This window comes from Emydura macquarii, unplaced genomic scaffold, assembly GCF_026122565.2.
Source record: "Emydura macquarii macquarii isolate MOO-44397 ecotype Brisbane River unplaced genomic scaffold, CSIRO-AGI_Emac_v2 contig_1644, whole genome shotgun sequence".
NCBI lineage: Eukaryota > Metazoa > Chordata > Testudines > Chelidae > Emydura > Emydura macquarii.
The window spans coordinates 90,567-112,326 of NW_027131781.1; the positions used below are offsets into that span (position 1 = coordinate 90,567).

At 42.6% G+C, this 21,760-nt stretch overlaps 1 protein-coding gene across 2 annotated transcripts in view; it reads right to left on the reverse strand.

The window, feature by feature from the left end:
• IQGAP1 (IQ motif containing GTPase activating protein 1) overlaps positions 1-21,760 on the reverse strand; it is a 146,133-nt gene that overhangs the window by 68,641 nt on the left and 55,732 nt on the right. For both annotated transcript variants that reach the window (XM_067555378.1, XM_067555379.1), the window contains exons 15-23: positions 18,119-18,282; positions 13,194-13,284; positions 10,802-10,969; positions 10,255-10,397; positions 9,537-9,707; positions 7,299-7,382; positions 5,584-5,655; positions 5,425-5,494; positions 3,993-4,201 (exon numbers count right to left, since the gene is read on the reverse strand). In XM_067555378.1, the coding sequence (XP_067411479.1) occupies positions 3,993-4,201; positions 5,425-5,494; positions 5,584-5,655; positions 7,299-7,382; positions 9,537-9,707; positions 10,255-10,397; positions 10,802-10,969; positions 13,194-13,284; positions 18,119-18,282 (1,172 nt within the window). The remainder of the gene's footprint in view (positions 1-3,992; positions 4,202-5,424; positions 5,495-5,583; positions 5,656-7,298; positions 7,383-9,536; positions 9,708-10,254; positions 10,398-10,801; positions 10,970-13,193; positions 13,285-18,118; positions 18,283-21,760) is intronic.

Below are 21,760 nucleotides of genomic sequence, written 5' to 3' on the forward strand. Positions count from 1 at the left end.
ATCCACAGTGACTGGAAGGGGTAATCTAGTCAAAAAGGGCAACAAGGCAGAATGTAGCAACTATACGGGTATTACACTATTGTGAGTCTCAGGAAAAGTCTTTGCTTCCATGTTAATATCTCCAATCAATTATGTGCTTTATGGCAAAGGCTGAGATACTGTGTGCCTTTAAGACTGGTCATTCTACTTTAACTGGGTCTTTGTCTTGAGATAGCTTTTTAAGAAGATGGTTGAATTTAATATGACATGCACAGCACTTATTATAGACTTCCACCAAGCCTTTGATTCAAGTTGTAGCAAGGCACTGTGGCCTTCCTTGGAGCCTGGGCCCGAGGAAGGGTTGCGACGCCCCTGCTGGGCAGAACAAGGCCCTACAGGCCAAACAACCCAGAAACAGAGGGGTAGAGCCAGGGCAGGAAAGGGAAAGATAAAGGGCCCGCCCTGCAGCTCAGTGAGGGGGAAGCTGCTGCCAGAGGCAGACGTGTCTTCCCAGAGGCTGCAGTCTAGGCCTGACCCAGACCCTGCAGCTGTTTGGATCAACCGCCCCACCGACCGGAGCCTCCAAAGCCTGCCCAGATTTCCGAGCCCGAGTGACTGGAGTGGGCCACCGGGCCCGAGTGACTGGAGAGGGCCACCGGGCCCGAGTGACTGGGAGCAGCTACCCGAGACCGCTGGGTGGGAGAAACCCCCCGAGGCCAGCCCTGACCTGGAGGAGCTGCCTGATGTCAGGGACCCACAAGAGCGGACTGAGCCTGGTGTACCGGAGGACCCCTGTGACCTGGAGGAGCTGCCCTCCGCTGGCAACCCTGAGGAGTTTCCGGATCTGCCGCCGGTCGACAGTGAGGGACTGGTGGGACTCCCGCTCACCGCCTACCCGGAGGGAGACGACTGGCTGCAGGTCTCTGGGGTCTGAATGGGAGGAAGTAGCCCAGGGACAGCTGACTAGAGAGTGGCTGAGTCAGTGGCCAAACCAGTCAGCATGTTGCGGCTTGATCCCTATTGACTCAGTGGCTCTGGACTGGGACGCAGTGGAGTTTGGTGGACCTGCATCCCCCCACCCCTTCCCTAACCACCCCAGGAGTGCTTGGCTTCCTTGGAACTTTTCTAACCGAGGATACCGAGCTTTACTAGGCCTGCCTGCCTGCGAGGCCGGGGACTCCAGACTATTTCGCTTGCCCTGCCCGCTGGAGGGCCGGGGGCTACTGACTGCCTCAACAGCCCTGCCCAGCTTGCGGGCCAAGGACTGTAAACTGCTTGCCTGCCCTGCCCTGCCCTGCCTGAGGGCTGGGGCCTCCAGACAGCTTCCCAGCCCTGCTTATTGGAAGGCCAGGGGTTATAGACTCCTTGCCTGCCCCACCCTGCCTGAGGGCCATGGGCACCAGACTGCTTGCTACCCCCGCCTGTTGGAAGGCCAGGGGCTATAGACTCCTTTGCTAGCCCCGCCTCTTGGAAGGCCAAGGGCACCAGACTGCTTGCTTGCCCCGCCTGTCGGAAGGCCGGGGGCTACAGATGCCTTTGCCTGCCTCGCCCTATCTGAGGACTTGGGGCACCAGACTCCTTACCAGTCCTGCCCTAAGGGAGGGCCAGGGGGCTACAGACTGCAAGAGAAGCTCACCCTGCCTATGGCTGGGGCTAAAGACTTGTGATTTGCTAAGCTTACTCCCCTAGACCAAGGTGCTGTGGCCTTCCTTGGACCCTGGTCCTGAGGAAGGGTCGTGATGCCCTGGCTGGACCATGCCACCAGCCTACACAAGTGCATTGAGCAAGTTTGTGGAATCTAATGAGGTGATTCAATATCCCTGGAAGACAGTGCCATTGACAGAAGAGCTCTATAATGGAATGGAATGGAAAGCTGTGTTAGAGTCAATGGCAGATACACGGCATGGTTTCCTATCTCCATGGGAGTTCAGCAAGCCTTTGTTCTGTTACCCTTGTTGTTCAGTATTGGCATTGACTGGTTGATGGACAAGCTTGAGGAGGCAACTGTCAGCAGTGTTTGCTGAACACCATTCTGCTTTGAGATCTCAAATATGTCAATGGCATTGTCTTGTGGGTGAATCACTGCAGCTGATGGCTGATCTGGTTGGGCAAGAAAGACCATACATTAGTCTGGTTATTAATTCAGACAAAACTAAGTACCTGGCAATTACCATCAAAGCAGCCTTCAGCTCAGTATTAACCTGCCCCAATGGGACACTGAGCAGGTGTCAGCTGTTAAATATTTAGACAGCATCACAGACAGTGCTGGAAAGATTTAGGCACTTGTACAGCAGCAGCTGCTGTCATGTGTCAGGTCCTCCAGCAGCCTCCTGAGCTTGATAAGTTTATGGAGGGGATGGTATAATGAGATTGCTTACAACAGCATGTAGCCAATCTGCGACTGCTAGTAGCAAATATGCCCGATGGCCAGTGATGGGACACTAGATGGGGAGAGTTCTGAGTTACTACAAAGAATTCTTTCCCAGTGTCTGGCTGGTGGGTCATGCTGAAATGTTCAGAATCCAACTGATTGACTTATTTGAGGCGGGGAAGGAATTTTCCCCTGGGTCAGATTGGTACAGACCCTGGGGGAATTTCACTTTCCTCTGCAGCATGGGTCATGGGTCACTTGTAGATTTAAATTAGAGTAAATGGTAGATTCTCTGTAACTTGAAGTCTTTAAATCAGGATTTGAGGATTTCAGTAAGAGGTCATGGTTCTATTATAGAAGTGGGTGGGCGAGGTTCGATGGCCTGCAATGTGCAAGAGGTCAGACTAGATTATCATGATGATCTCTTCTGGCTTTAAAGTCTGAGTCTATGGGGATGTCGTGACATTAAGCTTGCTATGAAAGCTGTGGATCTATAAAAGCAGTCATACTCACTCTTTTGTATGGAAGTGAAATGTGGGTGTAAGGAAAGCTGAAGAACACCAGACTAACATTTATCATTCTTTTTGTCTTCATCAACTGTCCCATGTCAAATGGCAGGACAAGATCAGAAATGAGGCTATTAGAAGCTGAACCCAGCAACCATCTCCAATAAACTCTGGTTCAGTTTTGGCAGCTTTCTTGATACAGACATATTATTAGAATGGAATACCAATGAATTCTTAAGCATGCTAAGGAATGTCACTACATGACTGGTGTCATGTGACTGTCAAAAACTTTGGTGGCACAACAAGATTGCCATTGATGGACATTAAATGAATATACAACCAGACCACCTTGAGCATCTTGCCAGAGATTGATGCGGGTGGTTCTCTATTTGAAAGGTCAGATCCCTTTGGGATTTGCCATAATGAGCATGAGTGGCATGTATGTACGTATGTATTATTGCTATAACTGTTTTAGAGATGGGGACACTGAAGCACAGAGGGATTAGGCAATTTTACCAAGGCCATTCAGCAAACCAGAACCAGATTAGAACTCAGGAGTTCTAGAGTCAATCAGCTGTCTCTAGACAATCCTCTCCTCTCCTCTCTGTGAAGCATTTCAACAACAAACCCGCTAAAATATTAGCCCCAATTTACAGAAGAACCTTCCCTTGGTTTAACGTGTCTGATCCATAGTGCAAGGCGATTTTGCCTGATTTAGACTAAGCTTCTATACTATGCTGGGCACACTGATGCCACAGTCTCTTAAATAATAATTAAAGGAGTAGTCATATTTTTTGCTTTGAACAATCACCATTTTCAACAAACTTCTCTCTGAGGGAGCCACCTCAGAAGGGACCCACATCATCTGTTTCTCCTTGCTTGGCTATCTTTTCTTTCCATCTTTCAGCTGTGCTACAAGCACTCACTTGTTCTTCTGAATGCCCATCAATTTCCACCTGCCTTGACTATCCCATTGAGGCCCCTGTTTCACTTGCACTTTCATCTCCACAGTAGGGTTGATTGGCAAATTAGTAGAGCTGTTTAGAACAGCTAAGGGCTGGGAGGCTTGTTCTCTAGACTACTTAGTCTATATGCTGAGACTGTACTTTAGCTTTCCCTATTAGTGCACTTCGTACCTGCAATGTGATTTTGTTTTTCACAAGCAATCCAATTTTGATGTCCATGAGATTGAGGTCATTTTCCAGTTGCTGATTGGATCGGATTAGGGTCACAACCTCCTCACGCAGTTTCATTAGGTCAAGCTCCTCCTGAAAATCTTGGTCACTCTGATCCAATAAGTGGACAAATTTCCGGACCACAGCCATAGGTGGGTCTTCAGCACTGACTAAAAGGAAATGAAGAAGCATCAGGCAAAGAGCAAGAGAAATCAATAATTATGCAATTTAACAGCATATGGAGAATCTGTCCATCACCTGAACACCGCATCACATACACAATTTCTAGCAGGATTTGGAATTACTTTTTTTTGGACAAAATGTGAGCATACCCCACAACAAAAGAACGAGTCAGACAAATATCAAATCTAGGCCACTCTGTGATGCCCAGGTTAATTTAAAGCTGTAGTTCTACCCATCAGTAGCAACAGTGATGTCTGAATTTAAAATTTCCCTCACCTTTAGTGTTCCCCAAGCTTCCACTGTCCCCTACCAATACCACCCAAGTATCGCCCGATACAACTGTTAGAGGCCCAGTACAATTTGAGTTGTCTGACCACTGTTCTACAGGCTTAGCACAGCTTCAGTTGCTTGCTTGGCTATTCTGACCCCTGTAGCATAACATCTTCCAGTTGGCAGAGATGAATAGGACTACTGAGTAATCTTGCAGATGTCTCAATTTCTGCATACCACTGCACATAAGTCAAAATACACAACATGTATGCTTGAAGCTGCACATAGATAACGGTGATGGGAACAACAAGTTATCCTTACGCGTCTGGGGGTACACTTTTTCATTGCCAAGGGGCATATTTTTACACCGTCCCTCCTATCATCAGATGTTGTTTTAACTACCTCAATTATCATGGTAGAAAAAAAATTTAGTTAAGGGTAAAAACCCAATGTAAGTAATTAGCATATATGATAAGTAAAGAGGTAATTAGGTAAAAGCTGTTTATAAAAGGGTATAGAAAGTCACTACTTAGACAAAGGGGCGTGCTCCATCAACACTGACTCCGCGGGAGGTGCTGCAGGTCGGACCAAAAAATCCACTAACTCCCTGGCAAGGCCCCTAAAAAAAGCCGTTCCTGTATACAGCCTTCTAAGTAATTACTTAGCTCTCCAGGCTTAGTAAGTATAATATATTGTAGTTAATTTTGGGCTTTGTATTCAATTAGTATATCTATTAAAAAACCTTACACATTAAACGTTACTAATCTGCAAATCGGGCATACCGTGTCTCACTTGTATTAAAAAAAGTCACTAAGTGTCCAGTATCAACAACTACTACTCTTCTAAATGGTCTACAATGCTGCAGACTGTATTAGCAGTGTGCCATGGAAATACTGACAATCTACAGATATATGAACTTCACTCTTTTGAAAATACTTACTGAGAGTTTTGTAGTCATCTCGTGCTTTATTTGCACGAATAAAGGCCTGGATTTTCACAATGTCATTTATCTAGGAGGAAAAAAGAATCCCACATCAGTTTACTCACAGCGTAATACAGAAAATATATATTAAAACTAGTGTAGCAGAGAGGCTCTTACATGGTCTCTGAAATACTGCAGCCGATCTCTGTACCGCTTTCTGGCTTGATACATTTTGGTCATTGACTGAATCTGTGAAGAAATAATGAGATACTCACAGAGAGAGAAACTCTTTCTTCCATGACAGGATCCCACTACAAACTCTTTACCACAAAGACATTGAGAAATTAGCAGAAAATTAAAGAAATGCAACAAAACTTATCAAAGAGCTGGAGGAACTGACTCGTGATGAATTACTGAAAATGCTAAATATGTAAATTTCAGCTACATTATATATGAGGAGGGAGAGAAGCAAATCCTAATATTCTATAAAAATTGAAGGATATCAATGCCAGGAAGGGAGAGAGATTATTTAGGATAAGGCACAAGGAGGGGGTATAATTAGGAGAATGGGATAAATTTAGAGAAGGATTTAGGATGAACATTAGAAAAAAATGTTCTGACCATGGTGTGATATGCTATACCCCATGTACACCCTTATGGTGTGATTTGTGTATCATTCATGTTCACCCTTATAATGTAACTGTTTATTGTCTAATGCAAAGTATGCCATGTAACGTGTTTTTGGAATGCTCATGATGCACTGAACATTATTTTTATGGTAGTAGGTTTCCTGCAATGTCATATGTATAGATATGAAACTCTGCTATGTGATATTCCCAAATGTGTGTCTTACATGGCTTGAATAGATCCAGGCAATCACAAAGCAAAGTGAGTGTTCACGCCTTGCTGAGGCATGCATACAGGAACAATGGACTGACTTGAGCACCTGATAAGGCAATGCTCATTTGACTCAAGTGGAAGAAATCATGGCCATTGCTGGACATGGCCGATACCTGACCCCAGGGGTTACAAAGTAACATGTTAAAGGCAGAGGCATTTTTGTCTCTGGAGCTCTCTCTTGTAATCCATCTATAAGGCAACATCAAGCAACTGACAGACTGCCCATGGGGAGGGGGCCTGGCTGAAGGAGTCAGCTCAGCCAGCCTGTGTGGTAAGATAAGATCAAAGACTGAAAGGCTACTGAAATGTTAAATTAAGTTTAGCATGTGATTTGTTTTATTTCTTACTGATCAATCTGACTCATATTATTCTGGTTTATAATCACTTAAAATCTTTCTGTACTTAATAAATGTATTTGTTTGTTTTATCTAAAGCAGTACATGTGGTTTGAGTGTGTATACGCTTGACAGAGTTGGTGCATATCAATTTCTTTGATAAATTGACTAACCAATGGGCAGCACTGAACTCTGTAAGGTGGCGGTTCCTAGGGTTGCATCTGGGACTGAGGATGTTGGCTGGGGTCATTCTATTGCAGAATCGCATGAGTGGCTGGCCAAAAGCACTCACTCACTAAAATAGGAGCTGCTTGTCTGCAGGGGGCTGTGAGTGAACTGATCCAGGAGTGGGTGGTTCACACAACAGGGCAAGACGGGGTTGAGGAGTGAGGGATTGGGGTGACACAGCAATATACCAGTCTAGAGTGCAGAGGGGAACGTCACACATGGGATCAAAGAGGCTGTGTAATTTTCTGTCAAGAGGCAGAAGCCCTGGTGACTTTTAAACCTACACTGGACAAAGAACTAGAAACAGTATATAATCCATGATATTGAATGATTCTGCCCTGGCTCCTGAAGATAGACTATATGACCTAAAAGTTCTTTTCCATCTCTAATTTCTATGATTAGGAGTAGACACTTCCCAGAAAACTGTACCTTAACTACTTGGTCCTTGTGTGCCCGCAGGTACTCCAAGCGATCTTGGTATTCCTTCCGCCGTTTGTAGCCACGCCACTGAGACTGAAACCAGATAATGCACATGCACACACACACACAAGTTTATTTTCTAAAGCATTAGAAATGGGTTTACCTACCACTCTTAACACGTCCGTGCTACTCATCTTCCTGAGTTTGCCTGTGGCCAAGTGTAAAAAGTGGGATTCATAATTTGTTATCTTTAATGTGTGTGAAAAGTGTTAGTGAATCACTAAGGGTATGTCTGAAATGCAGTTAGACATCTGCGGCTGGCCTGTGCCAGCTGACTCAGGCTCATGGAGCTTGGGCTGAGGCGTTATTTAATTATGGTGTAAACGTTCAGGCTTAGGCTGCAACTCGAACTCTGGACCTTTCCACCTCACAGGGTCCGGCCTGAGCCTGAACATCTACATTGCAATAAAACAGTCCCATAGCCTGAGCCCGAGTCAGCTAGCACAGTCCAGCCATGGGTATTTAACTGCAGCGTAGATGGGTCCCATTGCTCATCAGTCTTCATTATGGAGTTTACCATGGGCATCAGAATAGCGATGTGCCTTAAGAAGGGAGCTGGAGCACAAAGAAGTGGCTGTGCACATAGATTTAAGAAAGGTGTTCCAGATGTAAGAGACCACATGGAAGAAATGCAACACTCTTTGTGAGAGAAACAGTCCAAATTTGTTAACCTTTGGGGAAAGACACTTTTCTGAAGGCACAGGGAAGGGGGTGTGGAAGAGAGTTTGAGGTATCAAATTACTGTAGTGTTTGTAAAAGGTTGCAATTGTATTCAAGTTTGATGTGTGTTGTGGAGATAAACTACCCCTCAGAATACAGAACAGTCACCTATTATACAACTGAATTAACCCATACAGAGAAAGCATTATTCACTCTCTTCCTGCAAAAGCTTTCAAACCCTCATGCCAAATGATTCTTCTTTCCTCTCCTGATCCCCTAGTTCCTTAAACACCCTGACCATGAAGAGGAGCAACATCGTCCCCATCCATCCTGTGGGTGACTCTCATGCCCACTCCTTCCTAAGCAAATGTTCCTGCTCTGTTATGAAGCTACTGACTTGCTGATTCCTGGCCTAAGAGCTATCAATTCATTCGACATTGCTCCCAGATGGTCCCAGCCCAAGAAGGATCCAACAGTACAGAAGGGCAAGTTGCATCAGGCTCACAGACTGAAGAATTACAACAGATAGTAGGAGAAAGGACAGAGTTTTCTCCATATGAGAGTCCTGACCAGATCTGCCTAGCTCCCAGTTTTTCACAGATCTTCTGCTTTTGTGTCAGCTTTCTTTGTTTCCCAATCTCCTTAATGAGTCTCTAGTTCTGTCAGGCTACCAAGGTAGGTGGGTCCAGTTTCTGAGACTTCTTCCACTGCCTTCTCCTGCCAATCAGGCTACCTTCCCTGCCCTCAACTCCTTCCCCTTTTCCAGTGATAGGGGTTGTCTACATGAGACAATCAAATCCACATTGGGACATTTTATAAAATGTATATATGTACAATTTACTTTGTAAGACTTTCTGCAGTCCCTGCACTGGTAAATCTGATGCTGCCACCCAGCATTCAGAAACCTTCCCCTCATTCCTAGTGCAGTGCTCCCAACTGTCCACTCACAACTTCTAAGAAAGTCACTTTCCAGATATCACCAGGTTGAAATAAGATAATAAAAATGAAACAAGCACATTCCTCCAGAGACAGAGAGCAAGTCCCAGGATACAACTATGTTGGGGTATATACCGATTGATGAGACAAAAGGCTCACAAAATGGAGCTGATCCAACAGCTCTAACACATTGCATCCATAGTGCAGTACTGTACATTACTGAGCAATTCATCAGATAAAATCTTCAACACATAAAGCACTTGGCATACTCCTGTTCCCAAAACAAACATCAATGGCTCACCAAACAATAAACCAACAGAGGATCTTCTCTGATACATTCCTCTCTCTGCAGTTCTGCCTGAGGAGGAATTTGCTAGTTTCACATGAAAAGGGATAAGTAACATAAACTCTTCAGGGCAGGAGCTGTCTTTTTGCTAGACATTTGTACTGTATCTAGCACCTAGCATAATGAGGCTCTGGTTTCTAGGCATTACTATAATTTACATAAATAAATAAATAATAGTCAGTATCCTGTATACACAGTAGACACAGAAGAAGTCACCCATAGACAGAGACGTAGGACTTCACTACCTGGATACAAGTGATTGCAGGGACTTGTTTCTTCAAGAAACTCATTCTGGAGTTGAATTCCTGGCGAACAAGGTACCCACGGCAGCAAGCCTGCAGCCTGGTAATCAGGTTTTCATTGGCCAGCCAGAGCTGCTCTCTGTTGTATGCAGCAGTGACTCCGGAGATAGAGCTCTGAATTAATGTTATGGCAGGAGGAAGAGGCGGTGCAAATCACAAAAGGAAAAAGGGCAGGTAGAGTGAGGAGACAAAAATCAAGATGCTAAATTAACTTTCTATACCATGCACCAAACGTCCTAAATTATCCTTCAACATACATTGGGATCGTGGTCCTGAGCTCAAAGTTTGGTGAATTTGCTGAAGTGGCTCCTCTATACAATTTCTGCTGAGAGAAGGAATTTCCTGACACATGGAGCCAAGGTAAAATATATCCTCTATAAAAATCTGCTAACCCCCAGTCGGAAGGTTGCAAAGCATGAGCATGGCAAAATCAAAAGGGTATTGTGACACGCCCAAAAAGGCACAAGTAAGAGGATGATCTCGCAGCAGATTATTTATTTTAGTTATTTTTAAGTACCATTATTTTATAGCCAATAATTCTATTTGGATTTAAGCTTTAACTCTTAGGATAGTACTGGGGAGAATTACCCAGTTGAGCAACTACAAAGAACTTGCTCTTTTCAGGGAGAAAGTGAGCATATGTTATCTGTAAGTGAGCTACCTGTATCTCCTCCCGGGAGAGCTGTGTGTTATTCTGCATAAATCCTGAGGGTTCATCCCAACGTCCCTCTTTGGTTCGCAGGTTATGGTAATAATAATAGCCTCCTTTCACCCAGTGCTTAACCCACTCACTGCTGTTGTCCCCTACAAGCAGAAATTGAAGTACAAAGGCTTAATGAGAAGCAAAGCCTCCCAGCACACAGATAACATTCATTAAGCAATCATCAGTACAACTACTTTCAATTAACTATTCACTGCAGCTGGAAAAGCAGAGATGCCCCTCTCCATGACCTTATTAAACTAATAGCAGAACTACCTACTTCAGGAGCATGTTATGGTAGGGAACATCCTACTACACATTTAAGTAAAAGTATATTTTCTAAATGCTACAAAGAAGCTCTTCATCCCATCCCCACAGCCCTAGACTTCACTCCAGATAGAAAATATATTTCCTGGCCTTTGCTCTCCATTCCACCAACTCAGATTTATCTCCTTTCTGCTTGACAGAATATAATTTAAGAGTCAGTTGTACAAGCCCCACAATTCACCTGATGCCATTTTTTCTCTCTTGGCTTCTGCCAGGTCACGCTGGTATGTCTCATCACACTCTGGAGTGACTCCATACAGCCCAACATCAGGAGAGCGCAGGGCACTGAGGGTCTGGCCCACATCACCATGGACCACTGCTTCATTAATGGCCAGAATTCCTAAGGAAACTTCGATAACACACAAAAGAGCAGGTTACCTTGGCATGCAGGGGCTCAGTGGCCCACACCAAACACAGAACAGATTACAAGAAAAGCAACTTTGAACATTTCTCTGGGTGTGGGACAAAAGGGATGTCAGATGCAGATCTTTAGGAATCAAGTATCTTCAACAGAGCATATGACCATTCTCAGATGTTTTACTCCCACTCCATCCTGCCCTTTCCACCTGGATTAACCACTACTTCACACAGCATCCTAGCCTTCTCTCTCTCAGTACACCAGGAGAGGCCACAGTCTGAGGGTAACACCAGTGGGGATGAGATTGTAAGTGAAGACTAAGGGGAATGGGTCAATATTTAGTCTACAGAAATCCCAACATGAATCAGTCCTTGCCCAAAAGAGGCCAAGTTCAAGTGGTGATGCTTTGTAAAACGTGTGCAGAAGATTCCTTGTAGACACCCTACAGATCTGTTTGACAGAAATTGATTGGAAGTTGGCTGAAGAAACCAGCTTTCCTAAGCCTGGATGTTCCTTGAAATGACCTTCAAGTTGCAGCCCTGCCACACTGTCCATTTAGACATGTTCTCATGGAAGAAGCACAACCTATTGTATTGGGAACAAAAGTTCAGATTAACTTAATGGCCTATAGTCCACTGTAGATAAAATCCTAGGGACCTCTTCACATAGAATTTGCAGAGAAAGGCCTTGGCCACATATGAGCATCAAAGAACATTGGCAAGGCAATCGATTAGCATGCAAATCCATCACCATATTTTGAAGGAATACAGGATGTGTCCATAACACATCCTTAAACTTGGTGTTGGCTGGGTCACTATTTGAAGCTGCTGCTTTTCTGAACATCTACAAGACATAAAATGAAATGGAGAAGAGGAAATGCACAAAATATAAGTGAATGTGCACCTTTCAGACTAAGTAAAGGGGAGACCTGTGTTTAAAGCTGGTTAGAAGCACAAAGGAAGAGAGCTGTCGAGTCACTGTAGGGAAGGTGCATCATGCTGTATTCTAGAGCCAATGGCATAGAACTTTGGGCTTTCAGAGTTCCCCACTTCAGAGTTCTTGCTTCAAACATGTGGCCAAGTGTGGTGATCATGTGTCTTTGCAGTCATTTAACATCATTACTGTGATACTATCATATCAGAAATTAAGGAAATAGACAATTATAAAGTATATTCTTATTCAACATGTCAGGGGTTAAAGAAGAATATCAAGCAAAATGTAAGATGACTACTAAAAGGGGCGTGGGAGGGAAAGGAGCCTGGAAAAGATAAAAGGCTCAGCTACTTTGCCATGGTCTTCAATAAAAAGGATGCTAGTGGGTTCACATAAGAAATGTTACAGAGAATATGATAATATACAAAAATCAGAATACATAAAATGCAAGAAAAATATCTCGATGATTTGAAGGTATAGAAGTTAACAGAGTTCCCACTTGTTTCAGAGAGTTAAAATGGCAAATAAAGGAAATTGGTGAAAAGAATTTCAAAAGGCTTTTGATAAACCACAAGGTGAGAGGAAAAATTCTGTCAGGAACTGAAAAAACAGTTGAGATTGAAAGCAAAGAGCAGAAATCATCATGGTTTCTGTAGACAGAAAGGAAGTTAATAGTGAGGTACCCATGAAGAAGTGCTTGGCCGAATGTTCAAGATTTTTTTAGGGTATCTGAAGGCTATGGTGAATAGCACACGTGAAAAATGTTGATGTACAAAACTATTTAGGTTAGTAAAAATCAGTGCAAATTTGAGGAACTTCAAAAGCATCTAATAAAACTGAGTGACTGGACAAAACAATGGGAGATATTTACTATAGACAAAAACAAAGTAATATGAACTGGATGAAATAATTCTCTCACACTCACACAAGTAATTAATTAGTTGCAACCTCAGGAAAAAGATTTAAGCATTACTGTGTGCAGTTTAATGAAAACACTTGCTCAATGTACTGCAATGATACAAAATACAAATTGGATGCAGGGATGTATTCAGAAGGTGACATAATAATGTAGAAAAACAACACCATTAAAATAAGTTAAACAGTCTGGCCCATCTTGAATATTGCCTTATGCACACCTGTTCCACCTCAAACACTCCTCCAGAGCATTCCATGGCTCTCTCTCACATATACAGAGTGACAGTTCTACATCTGAACCATCTTCTAGACAGTCTGGGGATGCCTGATGATGAAGGTTGACTGAAGCACTTAATATGAAACTTACATCTCTGTGCCTCCTCTGTGTCCCTGTTGGACCGATGAATCCCATCCTGAATTTCATCCAGCCACAGCACAGCTGTCTCATCACGAGTGTCCTAAATTAAAATGGAAAAAAGCTCATCTCCAGCTGTGTATCTGAGGTAATTGTGCCTAGTGAAGTAAACTGTGCACATAGCAAGTGTCCACATATTAAGTTTCAGACCCAGAGGAAAAAAGCCACATTTCTCTCCAGAGACTCTGCATTTGACTGCAGCACAAGAATTGAAACTTCATGTGACTAGTAGAGGCTGCTACAGCCATAGCTCAAGCAGGTTCTCCTATCCTCCCATCATGTCATTTCCAAAGATAAACCTGATGAGGAAGGGGAGCAACTGATAGATTCTAATATTGTGTATAGCTCTAATAAGGAGAGATCAGGGACATGAGAGCACAAGGCCCTGAATCAGCACCAATTAGCCTAAAGCCATGTTACTTGGAGGACATTTCTTCCCATATTACCAGGGAAACAGACTCTAGCCTATGTACAAAGAGGCTACAAAACATGTGAAATAGAGTTCTTAAACATGGTTCAAACGTGGTTTTTCCCCATTCACATTGGCAGGCCAAAAAGCGTTAGAATGGTTTTTGGCTGGAAGTGTACTTAAACAGAATTTAAACTAAGCTTGGAAACTATGCTTAACAGGCCTTCATCACACACACAAACCTGTTCTGGCTGTGCTTCGAACAAAACTAGTCAGCTGTGTTTATGTGCAGGAGACTGAGATGAGAGAAAACAGGCAGAGGTTTAACAAAGACCCAAAACATGTGCATGAAGAACAAATGATCATGCAGCTGCCAAGCACAGTCTCTCCCCACCCACCATTTGCTTCCTGTTGGTAATTACTAAAAGCAGAAAATCACCTGCCTCAGCCTTCACTGTACAAACAGAACACAGGAAATGCTCACTGCAGCACGAAGTGCACCATAGCAACATAAAGAACCACTCTCTACAACTGGAAAGAAGGGTGTTGAGGGTCAGTTCCAAAAGAGGGCATTTCTAACATATCATCTGAATTTGCTCCATTAATACAGTTTAATGCTGTAGCTTGGAGATATTTGAGGGATATCTGTCCCTTTTATTCAAGAGAGCAACATGTCCTAAACAGGCAGCTTTCAGTGAAAAAGTCTACCTGGTCCAGGAGAATGGCAGAAGGAGACAAACTTTCGAGGTGGAGGTAGAGAAGGAGAAGGAAGAGGACTTTTCTAGTTCCCTGTGACAAAGGTAACAATTTTGCATACTCCAGTCTTTGCTAGTAAAAGTCAATTCACAGCATGTCAGGATGATTAGGATGGCTTTGAAAAAAACACACACATTTAGCATTTCATGGCTTCAGGCATGTGCAGTGAATAGTAAGGAAACTGTTACTCTTTCTTCTCTATGAAAACAGACCTTGGTTTTGACTTCTCCTCTAAAAACCTGCACATTTACTGTTGCCTGGAAAGTGTGAGCTATGCATGCAGTTGTCCACCATCTCAGGAGAAACTAAGTGACTGTTATTCATGGCAATCATACACACTCCGTCCAAGATACACACATTTACTTGCCAATACTAAGCAGGTTGAAGATTTTCACTATTTTCCTTCTATACTGTAGTCTAATATCTCAGTTTCTAAAATTACTCCAAATGCAGCTGGGAGGGGCCCTGAAGCTGAGCTAATGCCCAAAAAAGGCAATTTCACCCCAACTGCAGTTACCAGCCCTGCCTGGCATAAGCTCCCAGTGCACACCAAAAAGAGCTCATTATTTCACATTGACTCAGCAAAAGGAAATGCTTCAACCCCAAATCAGATCCTGAGAGATTTTAACCCATTCAGGGTCCTTATTTTCATTACTAATTTGTGCAATAATCAGCCATCTCCATTTCATAAGTTTACGTTTATAAAGAACCATTGCTGAATTCAACATGGATCTTAGTCTCATAAACCAAACCCTGCCTAGATACTTCAGTGATGGATTCTGAGATAAGATGTATGAAACTTTCCTCTTCAAGTCATCAAAGGCAGAGAAATCTAGCAGCCGCTTCTCCAGAGAGAACAGAAAAGGCAAAGTCAGTTTCCGACTCAAAGCAGGCACATCCCAACAAGAATCATGCCTCCTCCCCTTTCCCCAGCTTTGAAGATGAGCCATTTACTTATCTCCCTAACTTCCACTTGTTATTTAGCTAGTGCTGAAAGGCCTTACGGACAAATCAGGAGATAAGGTTCCCATGTACAATCTAAACCAGACGCAAGAGAACTGATTATTAGCATGCATCGTTAGTAGCATGTGTTTTGCCTGATCGCTCCTTCCCAAAATCTTTCAATGAATCGGCTATTTGTGGTTTTCTAAAATTTTATTTTATATATGATAGATGTAAAATATATCTATAACAATATTTTACATTAGAAACCTATATTAAAAGAATGTTAATATTGCAAAGTCAGGCACTCAAAAGTTAGGAAATGCCAAAATTAAGGCTGGCTGTACAAACTTATTTTAGATTCCTTGTGCATGTGGATTATGATTCAATCTTTAATTACATGATCACATGCTATTTTTTCAAAAGGACCTTTGCCTCATTCAGTGCTCAGCATGGATGGTGCTTAACGAATGGATAGATATTCAATATTTCCTTTTATTCCTTGTCATTCAACATGTGGCCCCACACATTATTTACTGCCACCATGCAAATCCCACACTGAATATAGAATCATAAATTTCCTTATGGTTCTTCTATGGTGTTCTCATTGTAGTAAGCATGAGGCATAGAGAGTATGTCTACTATGCAGGTGGGAGTGAGCCTCAAAGTCCCTGTAAACAGACTTGCTCACATAAGAATGCTAAAAATAGCTGTGCAGACATTGCAGCACTGGGGGAGGTTCAGGCTAACCACCCAAGCTCGAATCCAGGGAGCAGGATGGGCTAGAGCTCAACTGGCGAGCCCTAGCCTCTGCCAGAGTCACAACATCCACACAGCTATTTTAGTGTGCTAGCATGAGTCTGTTTACCTGGGCTGGGAGGCTTGTTCCTAGCTGCAGTGTAGATATGCACAGAGAGATTGAGCCCCAAATTGTAAACTGCCCAGTACATTTGGGTGCCCAACTTGAGACCCCTAGAATCAGATATTTTTCAGCATATTTAGCACTTTATACATGCCAAGAACAGTTCCCACTTATTTCACGTACAGTTGTGAGTGCTCAGCACTTTTGCAAACAAGGTGCCAGATCTCTCCATTAGGGCAACAAATAAATGAGGAACACATGTTAGGGGCCACCTCTCCAAAGTTTGGTTTAAGTGACTTGCCCAGCATCACAAAGGAACTCTCTATTAGAGGCAGGGATAGAATCCAGTTCTTCAGTATGGCATTCAGCTGCCTTAACCAAGAGACCATCCTTTCTCTTCTGGCAGCTCCCTGCCTCATTCACTACACACCTGCCATCTTTTGGAACAAATGAACTAGGGTCTTACAGAAAACAACCTCTCTTCCTACAGAACCCTGAGTCACCCCCTGAGCACTATCCATCCGGTGCATAGAATGAGGTAGACGTCCTGTGAAAAAAATAGTATGCAATCATGAAATTAAAGGCTGTATCATAATGCATATGGACAAGGAGGCCAAATTAAGGTTGAAGGGCAACCCTATTTCTGGCATTCCTTAGTTTTGATTGCTTGACTTTGCAACTTTAACTGTAACGTTCTTTTAATGAAATATAATCATATAAAACATGTCAACAGGGAAATATCGTGCAGAAGTAGAGAGGTTATATTACCCCTATGGTATTGGTGTAATTGCTACTAGACACTACACTTTAAAAAGGATGCTGAAAAATTGGAGAGGATTCAGAGAAGAGCTAAAAGAATGATTTGTGGCCTGGAAAACCTGCCTTACAGGGAGAAAGACAATTAGTTCAATCTATTTATCTTACTAAAGAGAGTGCTAAGTGGCGATTTGATCATAGTCTACATGTACCGCACATGGAAAAGATATTTAATACTAGAGGGCTCTTTAATCTAGCAGACAAAGGCAGAACAAGATCAACTAGCTGGAAGTTAAAGCAAAGAAGTTGAAAATGGAAATAAAATGCAAATTTATAACAGTGAGGGTAATTAACCATTAAGCTGTCCACCACTTGGAGGAATTTAAATCAAGACTGGATGTCTTCTAAAAGCTCTTCGAATCCTAGAATATTAGGGTTAGAAGTGACCCAAAGAGGTCATCCAGTCCAATCCCCTGCTCAAAGCAGGACCAATCCCAATTAAAACATCCTAGCCAGAGCTTTGTCAAGCCAGGCCTTAAAAACCTCTAAGAATGGAGAGGTTCAATTCTTTCTTGTTCAACCATAAATTATTGGGCTTGTTGCAGGGATTATTGAGTGAAAATTCCATTGCCTATGTTACACGAGAGATCCAACTAGATGATAATAATTGTCCCGCTTGGTCTTAAAAATCCATGAGAACTTCACGTTTTGAGAAGTTATAAATCCAGTGGTTTTGGGTCTGTGTATTTACTGCATACTGAAGGACCTCACTTCTGAAAATTACCCAAAGCCTGTGTGTGCTCTGAACAAAAGTGCTATGCACTATGAATTGGTGCTCCAAGTGTCCCAGAATGCACTAGTATAACCCCTGTTGTATGCACTGAACTGAAGCAATGACAAGATATGTATGTCTGCAGCCATTTCCTTGGTTAATAGAGACATCCAGTTTGTGGATTACACAATTGCTTCACTGACATAGACTTTAAGGTCAGAAGGGACCATTATGATCATCTAGTCTGACCTCCTGCACAACGCAGGTCACAGAATCTCACCTATATTGTAAGATAATCACTCAACTGCTGCTGCCATAATCACGCAACAGATTATGCTGGACTACAAAGATTCTGCAGAGACATGTCTAATAGCACTCACCTGTGCTTTCTCCCTCTTGGCTCGGATCAATGTGTCCTGGTAGTGCTGGGCTACCTTTGAGGTTACCCCCTCCAGTTTTGCTGCAGGGATCTGTAAGGCTTGAAGGGTCTTTCTGGTGTCTCCCTCATCCAGAGCTTCATTAATAAGACCAATTGCTAAAATCCCTAGTAAAAAAAGAATACAAGGGACAGTTTCTGGTCAGCAGAGGATCACAAGCAATGTTTTTCCATAGCTGAATGGCTAGAGTCCTTATTAAACCTAAAACAATGAGAGTCCTGTAGCACCTTAAAGACTAACAAATTTCTGTGGGCATAAGCTTTCGTGGACTGCAACCCCCTTCGTCATGCAAGTTACAAAGGGATCTCACAAAACTGGGTGACTGGGCAACAAAATGGCAGATGAAATTCAATGTTGATAAATGCAAAGTAATGCACATTGGAAAACAGAATTCCAACTATACGTACAAAATGATGAGGTCTAAATTAGCTGTCCCCACTCAAGAAAGGTATCTTGGAGTCATTATGGATAGTTCTCTGAAAACAGCCACTCAATGTGCAGCAGCAGTCAAAAAAGCTAACCATTAGAAAAGGGATAGATAAGAGAAAATATAATAATGCCACTATATAAATCCATGGTACACCCATACCTCGAACACTGTGAACAGTTCTGGTAACCTCATCTTAAAAAATATATTAGAATTGGAAAGAGTACAGAGAAGATCAATGAAAATGATTAGTGGTTCTTTATGAGGAGAGATTAAGAAGACTGGGACAGTTCACCTTTGAAAATAGAGGATTAGGGGGGCTATCAGAGAGGCCTATAAAATCATGAATGGTGTGGAGGAAGTTAATAAGGAAGTGTTAGTTACCCCTTTGCATATCACACAAACCAGGGATCATCCAATTAAATTAATAGGCAGCAGATTTAAAACAAATATAAGGAAGTATTCTTCACACAATGCACTATTAACCTGTGGAACTCATTGTCAGGGGATGTTGTGAAGGCTAAAAGTATAACTGGGCTCAAATAAGAATTAGAGAAGTTAGTGGAGAATATGTCCATCAATGGCTATTAAACAAGATGGTTAGGGATGCAATCCTGTGCTCTGGGTGCCCCTAAACCTCTGACTGCTTGAAGCTGTGACTGGATGACAGATGATGGATCACCCAATGATCATCCTGTTCTGTTCATTCCCTCTGAAGAATCTGGTACTGGTCACTGCCAGAAGACAGGATATTGTGCTAGATGAAGCATTAGTCTGACCCAGTATGGCTATTCTTATATTCTTAGAGATTCAAAAATCAAGATCTTTATGGTTTAGATCTATTGCAGGGACCACCTTAGGAACCAGGGCCATTACAAGTGAAGGATGGTATAGACCAAGAGTCGGCAACCTTAACAAAGGGCCGTGCCCAATCCCCCCCCCACCCTGGTCCCTCTCCCAGTGCCAGCGGCAGTGTCGGCAGCAGGGGCAGGTCTGCCCCCGTTCTGCTGGCAGTGTCGGTGGTGAGCATGGAGCAGCATGGCTCCGGCCAGGGCACCACATGCCACTCAAGTCAGCGTGCATGCCACTTTTGGCATGCAGTCCGCAGGTTGCTGAGCCCTGGTATAGACATCTGATGTGACCACATAACATAAACTTTGAATTTCACTCTCATCACAAGGGCTGTGTTTGGATGACAGCAAAGTTCCCTTATGGGTAGAAGAAATATGCTTTGTCACTTCAGCCAGCTTGAGTTTTGCGCTCTGTTGGGACATATGAAGAATGGTGTAGAAAATAAATACTGAAAATACAGTTATGCCTCTATATAAGCCAACAGGATGTCCTTGCCTGATTACTGTGCTTAGTTCTGGTCACCTTGTCTCAAAAAGAAATATAACATAAATAAATAGAAGGGGTTCAGAGACAAGAGACAAATATAATTGGAGGCCTAGTAAGACAGACAAAACTGTGACTGTTTAGTTTAAAAAGGAGACAAACAAGAGGGGACATGACAATTAATAATTTTTAAAACTGACAGAGAAAAGATAAAATTGGGCACTCCTATTAGCCCTCTTTCATAATATAAGAACAAGAGGATGCCCCGTGATGCATTAATCTGTTAGAACTCACTGCCACAATGTATTATTGAATCAAAAACATTTAACAAGATGCAAAAAGGGGTCAGACACTTTTTATGTGTAATGAGAACATCCACAGTTCTATATTACACACTCACACTTCAAACAGGAGCTATAAACGCCCCATGCTTAGGAACATAAGCCAACCACTAACTATCTAAGTTATTAAAAAGAAACTTTCCCTCTGGACAGATTATTCCGGGGGATTCATTATAAGGATTCTTGCAGGCAGGATATTGGACTAGATGGACATCTATACTTCTGCTCTGGTCCTTTATGACAATTCTTACATTTCTAAAAACTGTGCCGATACAAACAGCGCTCTGTGACTGCTGGCTTGGTTTCTCTGTGGTTTCATCATGAGATCTGCTCATGTGACCCAAGTGGGAAACCCAGTATCTATTTGGAGCATTCAGGAAGTGAGTTAATCAAGACAGCAAACTCTCAAATTAAAATTTAACCTTTCCTAGTCCATACACAATCTTTTCATGAGTGAAATAAATATTTTAGTAACTGGGGACTGCATTGTGACAAGAAGAACACGAGAAAGAGTCTGTTGGTCTGAGTCTCCACTGATTAACGTAGTCTTGGCCCCTTGCCTTTGTAACAAGCCCCTCCTACACGGTTGTGGGACACACTGAGCTAGAAGTTGGACAGAGCTCAGAAAAGCTAGGTTGCATATAATACAGATGGCTGAAAAAAGCCACCTTTTCAAAGAATGACATAGGAAAGACATGAGTAGAAAATTCTGCTAGACTAGTATCAGCCCTGCACACCTAACGACTCTGGGAAACTCCCGAGATTTCTAGAAGAGAGCTTTAAGGTCACATATCCTCTCTTCACATATGGACTTTATTAACATAGCAAAGGAAACCATTCTCTATTGTATTACATATACTTTATAAGATAAAGGGTCCCTAATACAACATTTAGGGGGACATGTAAAAGAATCATCAAACAGATGTGACATGCTTTCACTGGACTATCTCATAGCATCACAGTAACAATTACAATTATGCCATTTATTCTGGATGATTGACATTATTAATTTTTTATTATTATTATTATTATTATTATTATTTGTAGACTGAAAATGCACCACAAAATGTGTCAGGAAGACATGATTCCTGCTTTAAAGTGTTTACTATGAAAAAAGAGATAACAACAGATGAAGAATGAAGGAATGGGACACATGTACAAATGTGATTCTTACTTACACAACCAAATCAGGACATAACATCCTGTCTGAGATAACATCTTCACTTCACTGCTAAGAAACATCCTGACTATCACTGCAGGGATGTGCCTGTTTTTGACATGAGGTCACTGTAATTCCTAAACTGGCAAGATCACTATTTTGCCAGATGACACTCATAACAGGCTTCTTATTGAAGAAATAAATCAAAAGGACAAGGAGTATGGTAAGTGGTTCTCCCTGAAGTACAATCTGAAAGGTCAGGTTGTGTTACAATTCCCAGAGGAAATGTAAATGTGTCTCCTGAAAGGAAATGCATGTCTCTA